The sequence below is a fragment of the Pelodiscus sinensis genome, chromosome 3 (genome assembly GCF_052426305.1).
Source record: "Pelodiscus sinensis isolate ZL-2025 chromosome 3, ASM5242630v1, whole genome shotgun sequence".
Taxonomy (NCBI): domain Eukaryota; kingdom Metazoa; phylum Chordata; order Testudines; family Trionychidae; genus Pelodiscus; species Pelodiscus sinensis.
In genome coordinates this window covers 94106112-94127562 of record NC_143054.1, presented here as the reverse complement: position 1 = coordinate 94127562, position 21451 = coordinate 94106112, and the positions used below count along the sequence as shown (strand labels likewise).

The 21451-nt window shown below is 39.1% G+C and overlaps 1 protein-coding gene across 5 annotated transcripts in view; it reads right to left on the bottom strand.

Moving 5' to 3' along the window:
* The window catches only part of LAMA2 (laminin subunit alpha 2), a 503865-nt gene that overhangs the window by 22654 nt on the left and 459760 nt on the right, over positions 1 to 21451 (bottom strand). For all 5 annotated transcript variants that reach the window (XM_075924139.2, XM_075924141.2, XM_075924140.2 and 2 more), the window contains 5 exons: positions 18586 to 18706; positions 14987 to 15163; positions 12488 to 12636; positions 8209 to 8385; positions 7337 to 7568 (listed from right to left, as the gene is read on the bottom strand). In XM_075924139.2, coding sequence (XP_075780254.2) covers positions 7337 to 7568; positions 8209 to 8385; positions 12488 to 12636; positions 14987 to 15163; positions 18586 to 18706 — 856 coding nt within the window. The remainder of the gene's footprint in view (positions 1 to 7336; positions 7569 to 8208; positions 8386 to 12487; positions 12637 to 14986; positions 15164 to 18585; positions 18707 to 21451) is intronic.

Sequence of the window (21451 nt, the reverse complement as noted above, 5' to 3'; positions counted from 1 at the left end):
AGATAGAGCCCAGGACTCCTAACAGGGCCTATCTCTCTTCACAGAATATACATTAAAATGTTAAGGCTAACCAGTGTCCCTTAGGTGACATGCCACAAGATGTTAGCATATGTTAGTGCTAGAACTAAGTGGGTCCATATTTATTTAATTTTCTTTCTTTTATGTAGGCATTAGATACAGTGCTCCTGTCAGCTAACTGCTAAGTTGTCTGCTTAAAAAATTGGAGTTTTCCAGTGCCTTGGTAGCCCTTGGATAGAGATGATGTGAGTGTGTGAGGGCTTGTACTGAGCATGCTCATTAACATTGCTGAAGCCTCCATCTTCAGTCCACTTCCCTATGCTATCATTCTCCGCCCTCCCCCTCCCCATCACAGCATGCACAGGTTGGTCTTCTCCCCACCAAAATCTGAAATTACACCCCTGCCCTATTATGTATTGACCACAGCCTTGGATAAGTGGGGGGGCCCTCAAAGTACAATGTGCAATGCTTTCTTGCCAAAGTGTTCTTTTTGTGAAGCATTTTCTAGATATCATCATCATTCCTCAAGAAACAGGACACTTCTATTGCAAAGAGGAAATTCCCCTTCAATAATGTGATAGTTTGCCTTTCACATGTCACAAATAAATCCTCCCAACAGTTGAGAATGTTATCCACATCTGCTCTGTTCTGATACCATAGTCCTCCTTGTACTTTGGAAAAGCATGCATTGTGACAAGTACACACCAGTGAGCAATTAAAGAAAAATGGGGAAAAGGAGTTACCTAACAGCACAAAACAATGAGTGACGAATGTGTGACGATAATCTTTCAGTGATTAACAAATGGGTAAAAGTGGTGTAGTTGCAGGATAATAGTCATTATAATGCTGGCTTATGTTCAAAGCTCTTTTAACAATTACAGGTGATTACAGGTACTGCATATATACTATATTATATATTACTAAACTGTCCCACTTGATACTTTCAGTAAGCACTGATACTTAGGTAGATGTACAGTAGGAGGTCTGGGAGGATAAGGAATTAATGATAGGTGCCACAAATGCTGGGAGTTAGGTAAATAGGTTAACATATCTATTAATTTAATTTTGTCATTTTATTTTAATGACAATAATATATTGTCATTATATTATTCATACAACCCTTAAAAAACAAAGCTTAAAATAGTCAACTGTATGGAGGTGGAAGTGGAAGTGAGAAAACACTGTACAAGGGAACTGTTATGGGAAGTCCAGGCTTTGTTCACAAGTCTGTCTCCACCTTCATTTCAACAAAGGTCAGCCTGACTTTATCTCTGGTGGTCTGACTTTACCTCATTCACAAATGTGTGAGCAAATAGGAACCTCATTGTCCGACTATCTCACACATTCCTCTACAAATGATGCTGCATTAGCACTTTCAAGAAAACGTGTTTATTAGCAAAGGAGGAAGGAAGCACTACAATTCACCCAATAGTGTTACATAAACAACTAGGGACCATTTGGGAAAAGTGTGGAAGATACTGTGATGATGTCAAAGTCAGCTGTAATGCTGGCGCTCTTCAGTGGCAAACAAATCCTGAGAAGCAGTAAATAATATGAGGCAGAAGCAGCAGTAACCAAGGCATTGTTCTCAATCAAGACATATTTTAGCAATCCTAGCAGAAGACAGCAGCAAACAGTCAACCACTAAATTTCTGAACTACCTCACTACCTGTGTTCTGTCGTAAAAAAAAAAGAAACCCCACACTACCCGCCACCAACACAACTTTTTCATTAAGGGTTTAACTTATGTGGAGCTGGAGAGCACATGAGTGATTAAGTCTTAAGAATAGGGTGGGATTTAAGTTTAGCATAGTCCAGTTTGATGAAGATGAATTTCTGCGCTGAATTGATTTGTACCTAAGATTCTTCCAGAATGGCTTTGAGGCAATAAACCATGGGTTAATGAATGATGTAGCAGCTATTCCAATATGATCCATGGTTATACTCTTTGTTGAAGCTGCAAATACTGAGCAATAGAACTGAGCAAAATTTTTCAGCAAAAAAATTCAGATTCAGCTACTCTGAAATATCTGGCAAAGTCATGTAGATTTCACCAAATTGTGTTAGTTCCACCACCATTAAAAGACCCAACCCTTTAAAAATTTTTGAAAATCCCCAAATGTTTTATTACAGCATTTTCAAAATGAAATATTTTGATTTTTTGATTCAAAATTACTTTCTGCTGAGACATTTTCTTTGGGTTTATTTACATATTTAAAAGGTTCAAAATCAAAACAAACTGTTTTGTGCAACCTAAAATGATTTTTGGCTTTCTGATTTGCTGAACATTTTAATAAATTTATATGAACCAGCACAAAATTATTTTTCCACCAATTTTTCAGAATTGCCAGAAAACTGAAAAATCCATTATTTGCCCATATCTACTGAGCAGAATTTAAGCAAACATAAAACAATTAAAAAAACTAAACAATTTAAAGTGCTCTTGAATATGCAGAACTTTAACATTTATTTTTCAAAAGAGAAACTGAAGAGGTTTCACACATTTTTGTTCAGATTGTCACTGTGGACAATGTACTGTATGCGGATTACACGATTCTCCATGGCTCCATGTACCAATACCATCTCTTTGTTAGGGAAATATTTTCTATCATTAAACAATTAATTAATATTTATTCCTCTTAATTTTGTCTCTGAAAAATGGCTAGTATAAATACACATATACTAAGACACTGGAAAAGTGTTTCAGATTTATATATAGAAGACAGCCAAGGCAACTGAAGCAAAATAAAGAAATAAAAAAAGAAACAAATCCTTCCCTCAAACAATATGCTCATGACAACCTGACCTTCTCTCTTTCATGAGAGTGGGAGTTAAGAATGGATTATCATCTCTATCTTGAAGTTTCTGTGCTCTGTATAATTGTGCCATAGACTCAGGGTTTTTGAACTGTAGAATTTTTTTTCATTGAAAATAGAAACATGTATAAGTTTCATCATGTTGCAATTTCGCCATCTTGTGGGTAGTAAACAAAAGTGTTGCTTTGTTCTCATATAAACAGGCTTGGAAGAATTTAATGTTTTAAAATAATTTCAATGGGTTTATTTCAATGTTTATTTTAAGAATTTTTTATTTTTATCAATTTACATTTTCACAGTTGCTTAAAATAGGAGTACGAAACATTTTTTTAATTTTCATTTATTTAAATTTTCACTGATGTGGGATATTTTTAGGGTGGTCAGACAACTCTGACTGGTAATAATGATTGAATGACACATAATAATTTATTAATGACAACAGAAGCTGTGATTCAAAAAGTTAAAGGTTTATCACTATTTTAAAGAAAAAATTGCCAACAACACATGCCTAAATATTTTAAAATGAACAGAAACATTTTTTGTTGGTTTGTGTAACTATGGTGAAGTCAAAGGTTAACAATACAAAGCTAATTCTACCAAACCTGTGTATAAGCATGTGCCGGATGCATGGATACATTACAACTAAGAGCCACAACTAATGTTGAGCTTGCCTAGTAAGTAAAACACTACATGCTACTGTCCTTGTTCCAGTTTTCAGGTACACCATTACATGTGTCGCAGTATCTGCAGCAGTGCACGGTTAGCCTTTTTCTAGGTGAGCTAGATGGCCAGAAAAATTAAATATAATTGTAAGATCCACTTCATTGCCCTTCATTTTATTTGGGCATTAACTCATCCTCTGTTTTTGCGGGGAAGTTTGATGAAAACAGTAGCTAGATGTTATACTGTGTCAATAAAACCAGAGGTTATTACTGAAAAAAAGGCTCTGTAATCTTTAAAAGAACTTTGCCTCTAGATAATGGATTCATATGAATTTTCCTATGCTAGTAGACAATGAAAATCATTAGTACCTGATGGTTACTTAGCACCCCATGTAAAATAATTTGCTGATTTTAGTAGACTAGAATCCACATAAAAAAATTCACCATTCTAGTTATCATCCTTGATAGCAGTTATAGGTGGGAGGCCAAGTGTTAATGGGAATATGGACTGAACTAGATCCCTCATACTTTGTGGTAGTTTCTTTGGATACCTCTACACTGTGGCACTATTTTGGAATACTTCAGGTATCCCAAAATATCATTTTCCATATCTTGAAAGCATGCCCATTATTTTGAAATATCTTTCGAAATAATGGGTGTGCTATTCCAACATCTCGGTAAACCTCATTCCACGAGGATTAAGGGATATTTTGGAATAGTGCTCTATTTCAAAATTTGGCTCTGTGAAGATAGCTCCAAATTTCAAAATAAGCTATTTTGAAATAAACTCAACATAAGCTACACAATTTGCATAGCTCAAACTGCATAGTTTATTTCAAACTATGGGTGCAGTGTAGATGCACCCTAACAAAAAGGACTGAAGTACATTAGCAATGGGATATGGCAGAAACTGTTCTTGTACCTAATTGGTATTTAAAAAAGAAAATTAAGTACCTGGACATAACATGAATGGGATTATGTCAATAAATCACACCGTAGACATGTAAACATCCTCATGTCTACAAACTACCATCACAGAGTTGCAAGAAACTTCTGAGTTTGTACAAAAACAAATTCAAGACAGTGGATTTTTTCACAATACTTTCCAATTTACTACTTCAAGCACCTGAGCTATTTGGCCAGGAAAATGCTGTGCCAACTTTTAATATTGCTGATTTGGAGCAGGAACAAATTTCTGTATCCATTTAAACATCAAAGCTTCTTTTCTGAGAAACACATTTTTAAGATTCTTGCCAATAACACCCAGTTTTGCACTGTCAAGAATCTAAAAGCTGAGATTCTATTACACACTGATTGGGCTTCAACCGGAAATTTGTGTCTAGTTCTGGGCGACTGTAGTGAGCAGGGTTGGCCGCTCACTGACCCCAAAGAGGAAGAACCCCTCTCTGAGCCTGGGTAGGCTGAGATGGAGTCTGCCCCTTTAAGTCCACAGAGGCCTAAGGGTGGGGCAGGAAGTATAAAAGATGAGCCAAGAAGCTCAGTAAGAGCCCAGCTGCCAGAGGGAGCAGAGACCAACCCTGAACTCTGGGGCCGAGGCTGCCACTGCCAACTGGCCTGGGCCACTGGGCCCAGGCATTGAAGAGGAGACCCTTTTCTCCCTTCTCCCAAAAGTGGACTATGCAGACCCTGTGAACCCGCCACTGCCTGGGAGCCAGGTACAGACTGAGGGGGAGTCTGGAAGTAGCCCAGGGGAAGCAGAGGATGGTCAGGTGGACCTGAGAGCCCTTTGATGTGTGTCAGCATGTTTCAGAGTGGATTCCCTGCTGACCCCAGTGGCCACCAAGGCAGCCAGTGCTAGGGCCCTGGGCCAGGACACTGTGGAGTAGGGAGGGGCCGCATCCCCCCTGCCACTCCCCATGCTGGGTGGCAGTCCCCCCCCCCCCAACTTGTGTTGGGAAAAGTGTTTATTTGCCTGTCCCACCCTGAACCAGGGTCAGGACTGTGTTGACATTTAGGCTAGTGAGGGCATTGCGGCCTGCCTTACCCCCAGGTCCCACTCTCTTAAAGGGGCTGTTGGACTAATAAGTATAGGTGTGAACACCAGTCAGGGGCCCGGGATTGAGTGAGACTGCTTACAGTGACACATTTCAGGAAAGATGCACCCCTCCTTACTATGTCCGTGCCCCCCACCGTCTGTTAGGGACGGGGCCAGCAGCTGGCAGGGCCTAGTAGCAGTGCCAGCAGTTGAGTTGGACCCAAGGCCAGTAGCCAAGCCCCTATATGTGGATATGGCAGCCAAACAGGACCCGGTGCTGGAAGCAGAGCCTCTGGAGAACAGAAGGCTGGTGCATGGGAACATGGACAACTGGGGAATGGGACCAGAATAGCCAAACCCTGGGGGTGCTGTAGCACCCCTTGTACTGCTACTTCCTATGCCTCTAAGAAGATTTGGACAAATTGGAGAAAGTTCACAAAAGAGCAACAAAAATGATTAAAGGTCTAAAAAACATGACCTGTCAGGGAAGACTGAAAAAACTGAGTTTGTTTAGTCTGGCGAAGAGAAGACCATGAGGGGACAAAGATTACAGTTTTCAACTACATAAAAGGTTATTACAAGGAAGAGGGAGAAAATTGACGATAGAACAAGAAGCAATGGGCTTAAATTACAGCAAGGATGGTTTAGGTAATCATTAGGGAAAACTTTCTAACTTTCAGGGTGGTTAAGCACTGGAATAAATTGCCTACAGAGGTTGTGGAATCTCCATCATTGGAGCTTTTTAAGAGCAGTTTAGACAGACACCTGTCAGGGATGGTCTAATGATGCTTCGTCCTGCCATTAGTGTGGGAGACTGGATTAAATAGCCTTCTGAGGACCCTTCCAGTCCTATGATGCTATGATACAGCAGTTATAACATTTTGGCTAAGGTTATAACATTTCAGAGGGATCATCAGAGCGCATGCGACCTGGGATCTACCAAGATCAGTGTCCCATCACAGGGAACAGCTGATATCAGAAGAAGGTGCAAGAAACACTATAATGAGAACTTTCCCATAGAGGAAACTTTTTTCTAATCCTGGTTAGTTTTGATTTACATCCTGAAGCCAGACGAATTAGGGTTAGTCGTGGAAGTCAGGGAGATTTTTGCCCTTAAATAATTGACTGCTTTACAAATTCCACCCTTAACTCTCAACCTGTGACTAATTTCTTTAACATACTTGCATGATGGAGTTCATCAAAGATTTTGGTCAGTCAGATTTCCTTTGTCCATTATTTTATTGACATGTTCCAAGAACTCTAGTAAATTGTAGAAGCATGAATTTCTTTTGTAGAAAGAGTGTTGACTGGTACCAGATGATGTTCAACCAGCTGTTTTATTACTCTGTCTCTATGGCAAGTTTGTCAAGTGAGCTAAGTTCCTTCTGAGGCACTTCAGTGAAGCATCCAGGTTTTCAAAAGCAGTCATCAACCTACAGCTTCCATTGTTTAGTTTGAAAATGAGGAAGAAGCCAACAAAAGCACAATTTGGGATTGCCATAGTTACTTTCTGAAATTCTTGGGGAGGGGAAAGGTGGAGAAAGGGGATATGTAAGAGAAGATCACCTCAGGATGCTATGATCATTGTATTGTAAAAACTTTTTCTGAGAAAAAAATAAAATTCAGAATTCAAGCTTTTTCAAAGCTTTAGCTAATAATCTGCTTTATTTACATGCTGCATGAAACATCCAAATAATAGTATAGGTACCCCCATGACTCAATGTCATCTAGCCATCTACACAGTAACCATAATTTTAAGGCACCACTACTGACTTCTCTCCTCTTTTCACATAAAAAAGACTTATCTTCTGAAAATGTTCCTTCTAGTTGCAATATACACTTACGTGGGCAGGAGGTGAAGGTGATGATAGTGGAGGAGGAGAGGAAGGAAACCTGGGGGTAGTAGTTGTGCTCTCTTTCTCCTCTTTAGCATCAGGTTCAGGTTGGATCAAGACAGAAGCCTGAGTAGCTTCATTTTCATCTTCTCCTTCAGGAAGTCTGGCCTCAGGTTCTAAAGTGGAACACTGGCCTATATCTGCATTTTTGAAGGACACAGGCTGAGCGAAGTCCATGGGGCTATGGAGACACAATGAAAATCAACCAGTCTCATGAATTCCTTTGTCTCTCTCTGTCAACCCTGAATAAGATATGCACTGCTCTGTGGTCACACTTGACCAAGCACTGAGTCTATTGTTTTAAAGTGTTATCAAAGTGATTTGTTTTGTAGAAGTTCCGCTTTCATTCTGTATTCCTTTTTTTTCTCCTGTCCACCTGTTCCCTTCAGATCATTAACCTAATAGAGCAGAGCATTTAATATGGTTAAAGCTCTATGCAAAGTGTACTAATTTTCATTATCTGACAGCCCAGAATTTCATCCTTGTTTAAAAACGAAGGCACAGAATTCCACAGTAACGGTCTGTAACACCAAGGCATTATCAACGTAAGCTTTTGTGGTCTGGAATGTTGCTGTAGAACACTGTGGTATTTTACATGGGAAGGCACTAATTCTTGCACCTGGGAAGACTGACCTCAACAAATCAGACCTATGTCCTGTCAAGGGCATAATGCATATTGATAGAACAAAAAGAACAATGGCTTAGAGAGCAGTTTTCTTTTGTGTAAGTTTAGCTTATTACAGCAACTTTTCTCTTGGAAGTTGAGGTGCTTATAGGTCCAGTAACCAAAACATTTGTGAGAAAAAGTAAGACCTACTTACATGGCATTGAAGACAAGATTCCATATGCAACCCTCAAAAGGGGGTATGTTCCTGATAGGTGAAGCCTGAAAGTGAGATGGGGTCCCTCCCACAAAGAGCTTTTTAACAGTGATCGACTGATCAGTAGATAGCCTCTGAGTCTGTCTTCTGTCTTCATCTACTTGAACAGTAAACATCCTACAGAAAGATTAAAAGCACATCAATAAATAAAAGAGCTACCATGGCTATTGCTTGCATTAAAATAATAATTTTGCAGGCACCATTTGCTGCTGCACCCGCTATAACACTGGGTGAACCCAAATTGCTTGATTAGCAACACCACATTAAGCAAATATTAGCTACTAACAGGTTCATAGCCATCACTATGTTTCCTTCATTAATTCTCCATCAGGGCTTGGCAACAGACAGTGCAGTTAGAACAATAGTAGTTGAATTGTGAAGCATGACAGCACTGACATGGTAAGAGTCAAGCCTGCTGTATGTGACAGGATGTATAATCATATAGGGCTCAGTGCGATACAACAGCATGGGGTCACATTTTGTTTGGCTCTTTATTTTCTGGTTTGTACTAGCTATTATTTTCTTGCTAGGGGATAAACAATGCTCTGGAGTGCTCTGGTTGCAGGAATGAACAGTGGAATCATACCATACATTTAAAAAATATATGGTTATTCTGTGATGTGGGAAGGGAATAAGGGAGAAAGCCATGTGAATTGTTCACTGTAATTATGCAAATGTATAGTCCAAATGTAAGAGAAGTCACACAAAGACAATGCTACAGAGCAGTTAGATAGAGACACATACCCATGCATGTCAGTGTAAAATTACTGAAAGATTTTTACCACATTTTCAACAAAGCTAAGAGGACAGAGAAAGCTAGCTTGTTAGGAATCTGTATGTTGAAAAGAAAGAAACAGGTACTAATACAGAGAATGTTGCAGTAGAGAGACAATGAGTTATTTTGACCGATTACAAATATAATATAATATAAGGCAAAACAATAGCAGGGTCAGCCATCTATTTGATGTCGTTGGGACAATCTGGAGATGAGTGAATGTTGTAGCGACTGGGGAAACCTAATTCATTGTGAACTCAGTGCCAAAACGTGGATCAAAAACTTCAGTATGTTTGAGGGTGAAAGTGGAATGCTTAATTTGCCATAATCTCTTTACATTGCTTTATGGGATTTAATAGAAATTAGTCATGAGAGAGTAAGGATAATGAAAAATAGAGAGAAATCTGTAACTTTGGGGCATGTTAGCAAGTGTGTTGTTACTTTAGCGTTGTTGAGTCAATTCTCTATTTCCGGATCAAAAGATGTTAAATATTAGGCCCTAAATATTTATAGGTGCCTAGAGTTAGGCATCTACATCTATATTTAGGCACTTAAATAATCAGTATCATTTGTTCAGAAGAAGCAAGCACGCACGCTCACAAAGAGTTCGGTTCTGCAAGTAACTTCATTTTCTCAAACACAGAATCATATAACAAAGAAAATCCAATTCAATTTTCAAAAGTAAGACACCAAAGTCTATATTATTGTGATGCTCATATGCAGAAATAGGCACTTAAACTTATGCATACACATGACAATTTAGGTTTACTGAGTGCACAGTGTCCAGCCCCTTCACATTTATAAGTAGCAAGAGGTGGAACAAAGTACTCTGATCAAAAGACATAAATACTCTTTTCCTAGTTTCCATTCCACTGCTTCTCACTTTTAGATACCTTCAGCAAAGTACAATAATACTTTATTTCATCTTCAGATTACCACAGAAAACATTTACATGTTTTCCTACAGAATACTATCGCACAATGATGTGCATTAGTCCTGAGCACTATCATATAATTATCCTGGAATGGGAAGTAATTAGTTTATAATTATATGGACAATTAGCTATCTGAAGAGTTTTCAAATATTGCTCCCCAAATTTAAGACTGAGCTGATGACTAGCAGATAAAGGGGTTAGGTTTAATAATTGATTTCTTTCTATTTCCAATTCACTCCGGGTTACATAAAGTGCACAGTGTTCATTTAATTTGTTTTATAACAGAGCTACTGAGAAAATTGTGAAGGCTTTATTATAATATATGTCTCTCATCATCTGGATGGCATCACAGAGCAGTTATATTTGGATTTAATATAGAATCATAGAATTATAGAACACTAGAACTGGAAGAGACCTCGAGAGGTCATCAACTCCAGTCCCCTGCCCTCATAGCAGGACCCAGTACCGTCTGCACCAGTGGTGTGCAACCCATGGGTTGTGACCCTCAAGGGGGTTGCGGATGTCTTCCTAAGGGGTTGCAGTGCTTAGATCCGGCTGGCCAGGAGCTGGGCCCAACCACTGGCAGCCCGCATGGTGCGGTGCCTAGATCTGGCCAGCTGGGGGCTGGGCCTGGCAGTTGGTAGCTCCGTGGTGCAGGGGTCGTGGTGGAAAAAAGGTTGCGCACCACTGGTCTAGACCATTCCTGATAGACATCTGTCTAGCCTGCTCTTAAATATCTCCAGAGATGGAGATTCCACAACCCCCTAGGCAATTTATTCCAGTGTTTAACCACTCTGACAGTTAGGAAGTTTTTCCTAATGTCCATCCTAAACCTCCCTTGCTGCAGTTTAAGCCCATTGCATCTTGTCCTATCAACAGAGGCCAAGAACATGTTTTCTCCTTCTTCCATGTGACACCCTTTTAGATACCTGAAAACTGCTATCATGTCCTCTCCGTCTTCTCCTTTCCAAACTAAACAAGCCCAATTCTTTCAGATTACCGCCGCATTTTTTATACAGAAGTTTTATGACAAAAAGTCATAAGTGGAGTATAGACTATAACAATGTTTCTCAAAGTGGTCTGTGGGTCCACTCTGAGAAACCTGCTAACTGTCTGCTTCTGTTTATTTACTGGCTCCACAGCTATGGAGCCTCGTAACTCTCATTGGTTTTAGTTTGCCGTTTGCAGCCAAGGGGAGCTGCGGGAAGCAATGTGGGTTGGGTCGCTGTTTCCTGCGGCTCCCCATGCCTGCAAATGGTGAACTGGAGGCAATGGGAACCGCAAGACTCCTTGGCTGCAGAGCCGGTAAATAAACAAATAGGAGCAGCCAGTTTGCAAGTTTCTCAGAGTGGATTCAGGGACCACTTTGAGAAACACTGGACTAGATTAGCATAATACTCTTAACTATACTTTTCACACATTGGTTAGTCCATGTGAATTTTAAGGGGGGGATCATAGGGTTTCCCTTGATCAGTTAACGTGTTCAACTACAACTTGCTCTGGACACACTTGGAGTTCACAACATGTTAGCTATTACCAGGGCTCGCCAAACCGCGGCAAACCCCACTTGCTAGCCACGCTGTCTGGCGATCTGCTCATGCGCAGATCATTCTGCTTATGCGCAGATCGCCCGAACCCGGCTCTTCTGGGTTGCAATCTACTCGCCCCGGGCGAATAGATTGCATTATTTGTCGAGCCCTGGCTATTACTAACATATTGTTTATAATGTTTTATAAAAACATCTTTCTTCCTAGCGTGCACAAGCCCATTGAATATTTGTACAGTACATTCCACAATTGGGCCTAAACCTTGACTGAAGACTTAGGAAAGTAACAGACTATAAATATAGTAACTGCATAAATCCTTACACATCAAGATGAGAATGTTTATTGTTTCTTTTGCAACATTCATAATAAATGGTAAAGTGCAATTCCTTAATAGCCTTGTTGGGAGCACGTGTCTGAAAAGGTGACAAGGGAGGTTGAGCTAGTGAAAGGGTGAATGTAATTGAAATATCTGCAATGCCTTCACTGTGATAAAGCAACATTAGTGTTAATCTACTACTATGAATCTTTAGTTTTCTTAACTCGCTCAATTGGACACCACTGCAACCATCAGCATAAAAATTAGCATGTGGTATTTGGGAAAGGTTATCTGCTGCTGTTGCTATTTTGAAAGCTACATTTCTTTGCAACTCCTGCGAAGATGACTTGCTGTTCTGAAGCTCTATTTCACTTCCACTCAAATTAGATTAATCAAATACATTTGCCAAGTACCAAGAGGTTAAATATAGCAATTCTAACTAATGAAATCCTTAAGAGGAGCTGCCTGATAACCTCACTAAGGTATGTAGCCTTACCCAATGCAGTAATAAAATCAGCAGTCAAACTTTTTTAAAAGAAAACAATGCCCACATAAGAAGAGATACTGATTTCAGTTGTCTGTTTACTATGGTGATTGAATTAATTGTATTATGAGTTGTGTAGCACCCTGGACTCCTTGTTTGTTACCCTTTGATTCTTTCTATCCGGATGGAGTGTGCTCTACCATCATGAAAATCTCCAGATTCAGGCTTGATTGTGATCCTGCGTGGATCTCGTATTCCAGTGGAGATATGCACTTCTAGTCGACCTTTGTTCAGGAACACTGCATAATAGGCCTGAAATGTGGAATAGTTATTAACAGCTAAGCCATGTTCAGAAGGAAACTGCTTCTCTTAGCTTTGCATTTTCCCAAGCTTTCCTTTAGTAAAGCATATCTATTCTCCATTCCTCCACTTATTGTTGCTGGTGGTAGGAAATAACCTCATGAGACTGTCCTTAAGAACTGTGCACTGTCTTACTTAAGGCATAAAAATATAGTAATTGACTGAGGCTGTACTTAGAATTCCAGTCATCTAGGATAGTAGATGAAATTCTGCCATCCTACACTAGTATGAATCAGGAGTAATGTTTTTTAAGCCAAAGTTCTTGCTTTAGATTTACAGTAATATAAAAGAGAGCCTAATTTAACTCAGACTTGGGCATCTGATGTTGATAGCTAGAGTGGTTGTTATAGGAAGAGTTAAGATATATCAGTTTCAATTTTGCCGATGGGCTCAGATACATAAAAAACATCTTTCATGACATTTTTAATTAAAATATTTTACCCTATTTACATGCACATAGGAAAGAGCACCTCAGCCTCAAAGCATCCCAGTTCTTTGCTATCACAAGGCTAATCTTAAATCTTCCAGGCACAGGATTACCATGGATCTCAATGGACATTCTGTGTATGGAAGGCTGCCCGGATTATAGCCACCGTTACTCTAGTGACTAGTACCATGTTGTGAAGGATTCCCAGGACCCATCCCACAGTCACTCTAACAATGAATGCCATGTTCATAACTGTGTCCTGAAAAGCTTGGAAGTTGTAGAAGTAGCTCCATCCTATAATTACTATGATGAACATTTTCTTTATGGATCAGCCATTTATATGTGTTGACTCTGAATATGTTTTTGCAAGTGTTCTGTCCCAATACAACCCTGCAGGTGTAGGGGAGAACAGGGGAAAATCATTTATCAAATAAACTGTACGAGGAAAACAGAGTTGATTTCACTCTGCTATAGTCTACTTAGAAAGCTTCAACTGTATCATTATTTCAGTAATTTCAAACATCTGCAGTTTTGCTAATTAGTCACAAGGGTAGTGTAGACTGTGCTTTGCTGATGTTAATACAAGATATCCTCTCCTTCTGAAAGGAATTTTAAACTAGACTTTATTTTGGGAAGGAAGGGGAGATTGGGGTGTCGTTGAAGCTGCACCCTTGTATTAAAAATAAACAAACCCCAGTCTACCGTAGCAGCGCCAGACATTCATAACATCCAATGGCAATATAAGTTAATGGGAAATGTGGGTTCATAAGGAATGAGACCCATCACAAACTCTGGTGTTTTGGAAAATTACTGTACAAACTGCAGTAATTATTTCATTAAATCCAGCACGTAAGCATCGTCTGATCAGTCCTGGGAGGAGCCAAAGGGCAACATTTTGTCACTCAGGTCTGACAAATAAATAAATAAATGGAAGCAAATATAGGACACCAAAATAAATGTGGCATTTATTCTTAAAAAGTGAGTGCTGTTGCAGTAGTCACATAGAGAAATCCAGAATTGATCTGTAAATATGGTCAAATTACTATACCAAAGAACATAAGAACAGCTATACTGGGTCATACCAAAGGTCCATCTAGCCCAGTATCCTGTCTTCTGACAGTGACCAATGCCAGGTTTCCCATAGGGAGTGATCAGAACAGGGAATTACCAAGTGATCCCTCCCATCACCAATTTCCAGCCTGTGACAGAGGCTAGGGACATTCTAACAAAGAAGTTCTGATGGACCATCCTGGCTAATAAGTATTGATGGATCTACCCTCCATGAATTATCTAATTATTTTTCAAACTCTTTTAAAGTCCTGGTCTTCACAACATCATCTGGCAAGGAGTTCCACAGGTTGACTGTGCACTGCATGAAGAAATACTTGGTTTTGTTTATTTTAAACCTGCTACCTGTTAATTTCATTTGATGACCCCCAAATGAAATTAGTTCTTGTTATAGAAACAAGTAAATAACTTTTCCTTATTCACTGTCATGATTTTATAGAACTCTCATCCCCCATTTAGTCTCCTCTTTTCTAAGATGAAAAATCCTATTTTTTGCAACTCTGTGCTATATTAGTGCTTTGTGTGATACCACCTAAAAAATAAAAACATGAACTGATGGAATTCTGTGAACTTCAAACCCTCAAATACTCAAGAAAGCCAGTGCTCAATGCAAAAGTAAATTGTGAGCCTTCATGTAATTTTTCCTTCAAACAAGCAAGAGCTTTGGAAAGAAAAATCTCATTAATCAGCATTGCTCTTTTATTTCTTCATAAATATATCATGGTAGTGCAGTGTACACCAAGTTGTACAAAAAAAGCTCAACGGAAGTTATGATTTTTCCATATCTTCTATTGTATTGTTCTTTACCTGTCCAGTCTGTCTGCGTTTTCTCCTCGGAGGAATAGGTGTCCCACCTGTGCCAAATAAGATGACTCCAGATTCATTCTTGGTGCTGAAGGATAAGTTGATTTCTGTACCCATGTCAAATGAGACTGGTTGCAGTTCCACAAAACCTGGTTTGGGGAAGCTAACTGTGTAAAGATTCTGTGGAAAAAAGGAGAGAAAAAAGGTGAATTGGTATGACACAAAACGAAGTATGAGCCCCTCCCAGGTTATATTTATCCAATGTATTGTAGAGAGATAGACGATAATATATAGCAATTTACATTTTGAAAGTGTTGCACAAGTATTAATCAATCAGTACCATCAAACATAATTAGAACATTTCTGTAATATTAAATTTCAGAGGGAATGAATGGTTTACACAATTGCAGCTTTATTTCAGAATATCCAGTTGGTTTAAAAGAGAGCACTTATGGTTATTTTATCTGGCTGTTTTTCTGCCACTTTTAAATCAATCCACTAAAAAACAGTAAGCAATATGAACATGTGTTGTATTCTATTATTTGTAAAAGTGGACTGGAATATACAATCATTCATCACCGCTTCATCATCATCTAAGCACTACTGCTTTCCTGATGAGACCAACTCATAAATGAAGCACACTTTGCCCATAGCCCAAATGCTTTGCATGCTGGCAGACAGAAGCACAATGTAAAGACATGCAGTATGTCATCAAATAATAAATCAATGTATTTTATATCAGGTTTTCTGTAACTGCTGCCAATCTGTACTTGATTCCAACTGAGGAGTAGAGAATATTTCACAGAAACACTGCCTTTTTCTAAAATAACTTACCATTTTGTTAGTAGAGTGGAGTTGCCCTCAGAAAGAGACAGAGTAGATTGTGCCACATGAGAGAGGCAGACAGACATCTGCAATATTTTTCTTTGAAATTCCAAGGCAGTGAACTGAATATTATGTTAAACCTCATATTTTCCTTTCACTTATTATCCTATCCTATTCTTTTATGTACTCTCCCCTTTTATTGTTTATCTAGCTCATACACTGAGTAACAAAATTATCCTACACTACAGAAGAAGTGCAAGCTAGTCACTAAGGGTACCTCTTCACTGCACACTTATTTCTGAATAAGCTATTCTGGAAAAAATACTCAAACAGCTTATTTTGAAATAGCACATCTACACTACAGGGAAGTCTCAAAATTAGTCCAAAGCAGGCTTCCCTAATGTGAACATGTTACCTCGATTTAGAGCCCCAGGAGGCACCGGGGAGTAATTATTTTGAATGGCTTTGGGAAGGAGCTATTATGAAATAGCAGCAGTAGAGCGTCCACACTATTCCTATTCCAAAATAGTTATTTCGTAATAGACATTCTCTCTCATGGAAAGAGGTTTACAGAAGTTGGAATAAGCTGTCCCTTATTCTGAATGTATTTTGTTATTCCAAAATTATGCTGCTGTGTAGACACCATAAGAGAAAATAAATTTCACTAAATATTGTGTTAAGTTTTGTGCCATTCCTTCAAGTAAGAAGGCTCTTTTTGTGTCTGGAGAATAAAAATACTCTGCTCCCAATTCTAGAATATGATTTTTTTCAGTTTCATACAGATTAAAAGCCTTTTCATTTAAAAGCAACAGTTTAAAAAATATATATATTTTAAGTGCTATTTAAAGCGAAAACAAACTACATTATTAGAGAATTAGATAGAATACGTCTAATAGTTCAGTGGATGGCTATTAAAATAAACAGTAATGGAAGTACCACTGACTGGTGTTTGCCTACATTTCTGTCACCTGTAGTAATTAAAATTTATTTATATTCTAATTTGAAATCTTGAGACTTTGTGGTCTATGTCACAGATGGGAATGACCTTGCAAGATAAATTCTCCTCCAAACCTGAACCAACCTGAAACCATGATGGTGATTCAGATTTTGGTGAATTCAGTGAACCTTAGACCTGGACTACAAAAGTGAGGCCCAGTGAGGTTTCTTTTATATTAATTTTATGCAAAAATTGCTTTCCAGAGTGAACCTAGTAGTGGGGTGGGCACAGCTGGGTTTTTGGCCACTCCATACAAACAGACTCTGCCTGAGTTGATTCATGAGGCCCTCATCAGCTGACTTCTAGAGTGTCCATTTAGTCCTAGTTTCAAACACCTACAAGTCCATGGTGTCACATAAGAGGAGGCATGGAATACAAGCTCTCTCAGCCTTCTGAGTGAATTTGAGTAAGATAAAGTTGTTAACTTTCTACTTTCACAAAATCCGAATACCCTTGCTCCACCCTCCTTTGAAGTCTCATCCCGCTCAATTCATCCCCCCCATGTGGTTTGCTCTCCCCACCATCACTAATTTGATCATTTTTACTGGGCTGGTTCAAGGAGCTGGGATGCAGGATGGCATCACGGGTGGGGCCAGAAATGAAGGATTCAGAGTGCGGAAAGGGGCAGAGGTGAAGGGGGAGCTGATGGTTCTGATGTGGGGCTGGAGATAAGGGATTTGGAATGCAGGAGGAGGCTGTGGGCAGGTACTAACTGCTTTGGAGGGCAAGAGGGGGACAGGGCCTTGGAGGAGGTTAGGGGTACAGGCTCTGGGAGCTGCTTACTTCCTGCATCTCCTGGAAACAGCAGCATGTTCCTCTTGCAACTTCAGTGTGGTGATACAGGGGTTTTTAGGTCTAGATGCACTAGTTCGAATTAGCTTAGTTCGAATTAAGTTAGTTTGAATTAGTGCTGTAGTGTAGACATACCCTTATTTAGCTCTAATTTACACCTAAGTATCTTTTAAGAGCCCAGTAAGTAGTGAAAGTGTTGGTAATGCTGCCAGACAATATTGACCTCCCACGGTGCGACAGATTCTCTGGTTTGGCATCAGTCAGCTCCCGAGGGTGCTGAACTAGAGAGGTTCAACCTGTACGACAATTGAACAGCCCCTCAGCCTGATCCTGCATCAACCAACACAGACCAGTCTCAGATTTTGCATTGCAGCATAGGGATACCCATAGTCTTTATCATCCTTTCAAAACTTCAGTCTTCTCATCTACAGTAACGGAATAATAATATATATAGCACAGTTACAATGCTAAATTAATTAACATTTGTAAAGGACTTTGAGACATTCAAATAGAATGTGCTTCAGAAGTGCTATGTACTACTGATATATTAACAACTCTGGGAGGGTTACTCAAACCTTCTTTTTTCTGAGGCAGAAACAATTATTTTTCATGCATCTTACTGTGAGAGAGTCCTTTGCAGGGCACTGAGCATTAATGGGTTGTCGCCGTGTAGCTTGGAGGTAGCTGCATTTCAATTATCCTCGTTCTATGGCACAAACTGTATTTTGTAAAGCGCTTTAGGATCCTTGATAATGAAAGATGCTATAAACAGTAACTAATACATAGTTGGCCTAACTCTATTCTTGTTCAAATCAATAGTAAAAGCTCCTATTTCCTTCAGTAGGTTGGCGGAAAGGCAGGCCAAAACAAAGTGATTTTGAAAATCCACTGTATGAGCACAGTATGGGATTGATATTTTGTGTTGCTAACGTACACAGAAAATATTTTATTTACTTTTTTACACAAACTGAATAGGAGAGAGACTAACCTCCAATGTGCATCCTTTGGTTATGCCAACAAAATCGGGGCTGCTTAGTATATTATATGGTGTTCGTGAAATTTCAATATCTTTGAGGCAGCCTGCATATTTCTTTAAGCTCACTTCTGGCCTGTAGAAAGATAAAAACAAATTAAAAACATAGTGCTTGTCATGGGAGTTACCAAGCAATATGTTTTCTGTGTCCACTAAAGGAGAGGCTTTATCAATCAGACCCACACACTCATGCATTCATATGCACAAAGATACATACTGCACCATTTTTTAAAAGCACAGGTACACATCTGAACACTCGAGTGTGTGCACACACACAAAGTACATCCTGCTTTCTACTGCCCATCAGCACATAGAGCTCTCTGGATTCCATCATTCACCAGAGGTCGAAAGGATGTTCTTCTCATCCCCCAAGAAGAACAGTCCTTAGCTCTACTTCTTTTCCTTTCCAAAGAGTGCTGTCTCCGTTGACATTTAAATGCAGAAAACTATGAAATAAGTAGGAAACTGTCCTCCATGCAAAGCTAAAAGATGCGGGCTGGAAATCCCAAGTAAAAACCTTGACTCCGATAAAAATGTTACGTTCATGCCTACATTAGATTTTGATGGAAGAGGAGGAACTTTTGTAACAAAGAAATTTAGGATTAAATATTTGCTAAAAAATGAAAGAATATTTCATTTCAATTCTTTGGATTTTTTTTACTAGACTAGTTTTCTTATTTTGGGAAGCCATTATGCTCTCATGGACTAAGATTCGTTTCTTACATAGCCCTCAGTTTTTCAAACACTGTCCTATAAAGGTAATTGTATTATTTCAGTCAGTTAACTCCCTCTCCCACAAAACACTTGGGGTTTGATTTGGATCCTCACTGCACAGCCAAGTAATTAAAGGTATCCTAATGTAACAGCAAAACTCCTATGCTATTGCATTGCATGGTCTTGGAATGCCAGAAGAGAAGACAAAGACTGAGCATTCCACTATAATTAACCAGCTAGTGTGGAAGTAGTTCAGAGACCTCATTTCTAAGAGCACTAACTCAAGCCCTAGGACTTGTGGCCAAGTCAGCCCTTTATTATAATCATTAGCCTCCCAACTAGCAAGAACTGCTCCACAATCTCCATTTTGGCTGAAATCCTCCTCCTCCCCCACCCCGCCCGCCCGCAATCCATTAAGCTATGGAGACGAAATCCAAAAGGAGCAGCAGTACCTATAACCAATTCACTGACATTATAGTTAATTTGCCTGGAGTGAATTCACTGATAATTCGTGTTAAAATGTCTCAGAGGGGTAGCCATGTTAGTCTGTAACTTAAAAAAACAATGAGTAGTCCTGTGGCACCTGAGAGGATAACATAAATATATAGAAAGTTCATGATTCTACATACTTTTGTTAGTCTCTGAGGGCTCATCTAGACTATGCTAGAGTGTCAAAAGAGGATATGAAAATTCAGAGGGAAAATAATTTAGATGCGGCTTTTTCATTGAACTCCTCCTCCCCGCTTTGTTGAAAAGCCGCATCTAAATGGCTTTCACTTTCGAAAGTGAGATCGGAAGAAGATATGCAAATTCCCGCGATGCCCTAAGGTGCCACAAGACTACTCCTTGTCTGATCATTCGTGTCATTAAAGTCTTTGGAGATGATAATAAATATATTAATGGGATATGGGGACAATCTGATCAGCCAAATAAAATAAAAAATATTTTTAGAAAATAACAAGGAACTAAATTGGGGAATGAAAACTGAAATCCAGGCCATCGAATTCAGAATGCTGAAAAAACAAACAAATGATGTAATATGATTTTGTGGGTATTAATTATAAAATAACTGGATTTATAACAGATCATTTCAAATACACATTTTGGAATTGAAAGCCATTCTTTGCCTTGTTGCCATCTCAAAGTTCAGCACGGATTCTGCATCCTTTACATAAATTGTACCAACCTTCTGGTTTACCAAAATAATTCAAACTGCATTTTTTCACTGCCATTCAATTATAGTCAGATTTACATTTCTGATTCTCTACATCCAGTCTCTTCTCAGTACCTCTTTAAAGATTTCACTTTGAGGCAGCAGAACTGTTCTGCAATCTCATTGCCAGCAATTACTTGCAGTTGCCTGAATGCCACCAGGTTGTACAAATACCTACATGCATGTCTCTGCCATCCAAACAGCAATTCCCCATTTGCACCCCTTTTCACTGACATCTCCAATTTCAAAAATCTGCTGTTGCCAACCTACAATTCCCAACAAGAGTTATGTGAACTTAACCTTTGTGTGAAATTTTAACTCTGCTTTCATGTTTTACTAAAGATCCAATTGGGATTCATCTAGACATTTGCTGAGATTCACAATAGTTTTTGAAAACCTAGGGTGAATTTCAGGTGAATCTCAGTAGGCTTTCCTTTAAGCCAGGTCGTTTCCAGGGAGACATGTAAGGTTTTGTTCTAATCATTAGGGTTTCTTAGTTTGGGGATTGCATGTGTGACTCAAAACTAGGCATTAACTTGGACACAACCCCATTCAAACTGAAACACACATGCGCAAAAGGTATCACAACTCCCCGCTGGCCCAAACTGGCAAGTTTCACACAAATATGCTCCTAATCTTCCACCCAGTTTTAGGAATTAAATCATTGCCTTGGAGAACAACATTTCCAGTCCCTGAACTTGTTGAGCCACTAAACCGCCCCAAGCTGAGCAAAAAGCACATCTGTACAGTATTTTTAAATATAGCTTGCACCTAGATTTCTTTAACTGGGATCTTGATTGAATTAAAAAACTACAACAACTTACAGCAGAAATAAGCAACTATGTGAAGAGGCGGGAAAGTTATTTGGGTACATGTGTGCGCAGCGTGCAACAA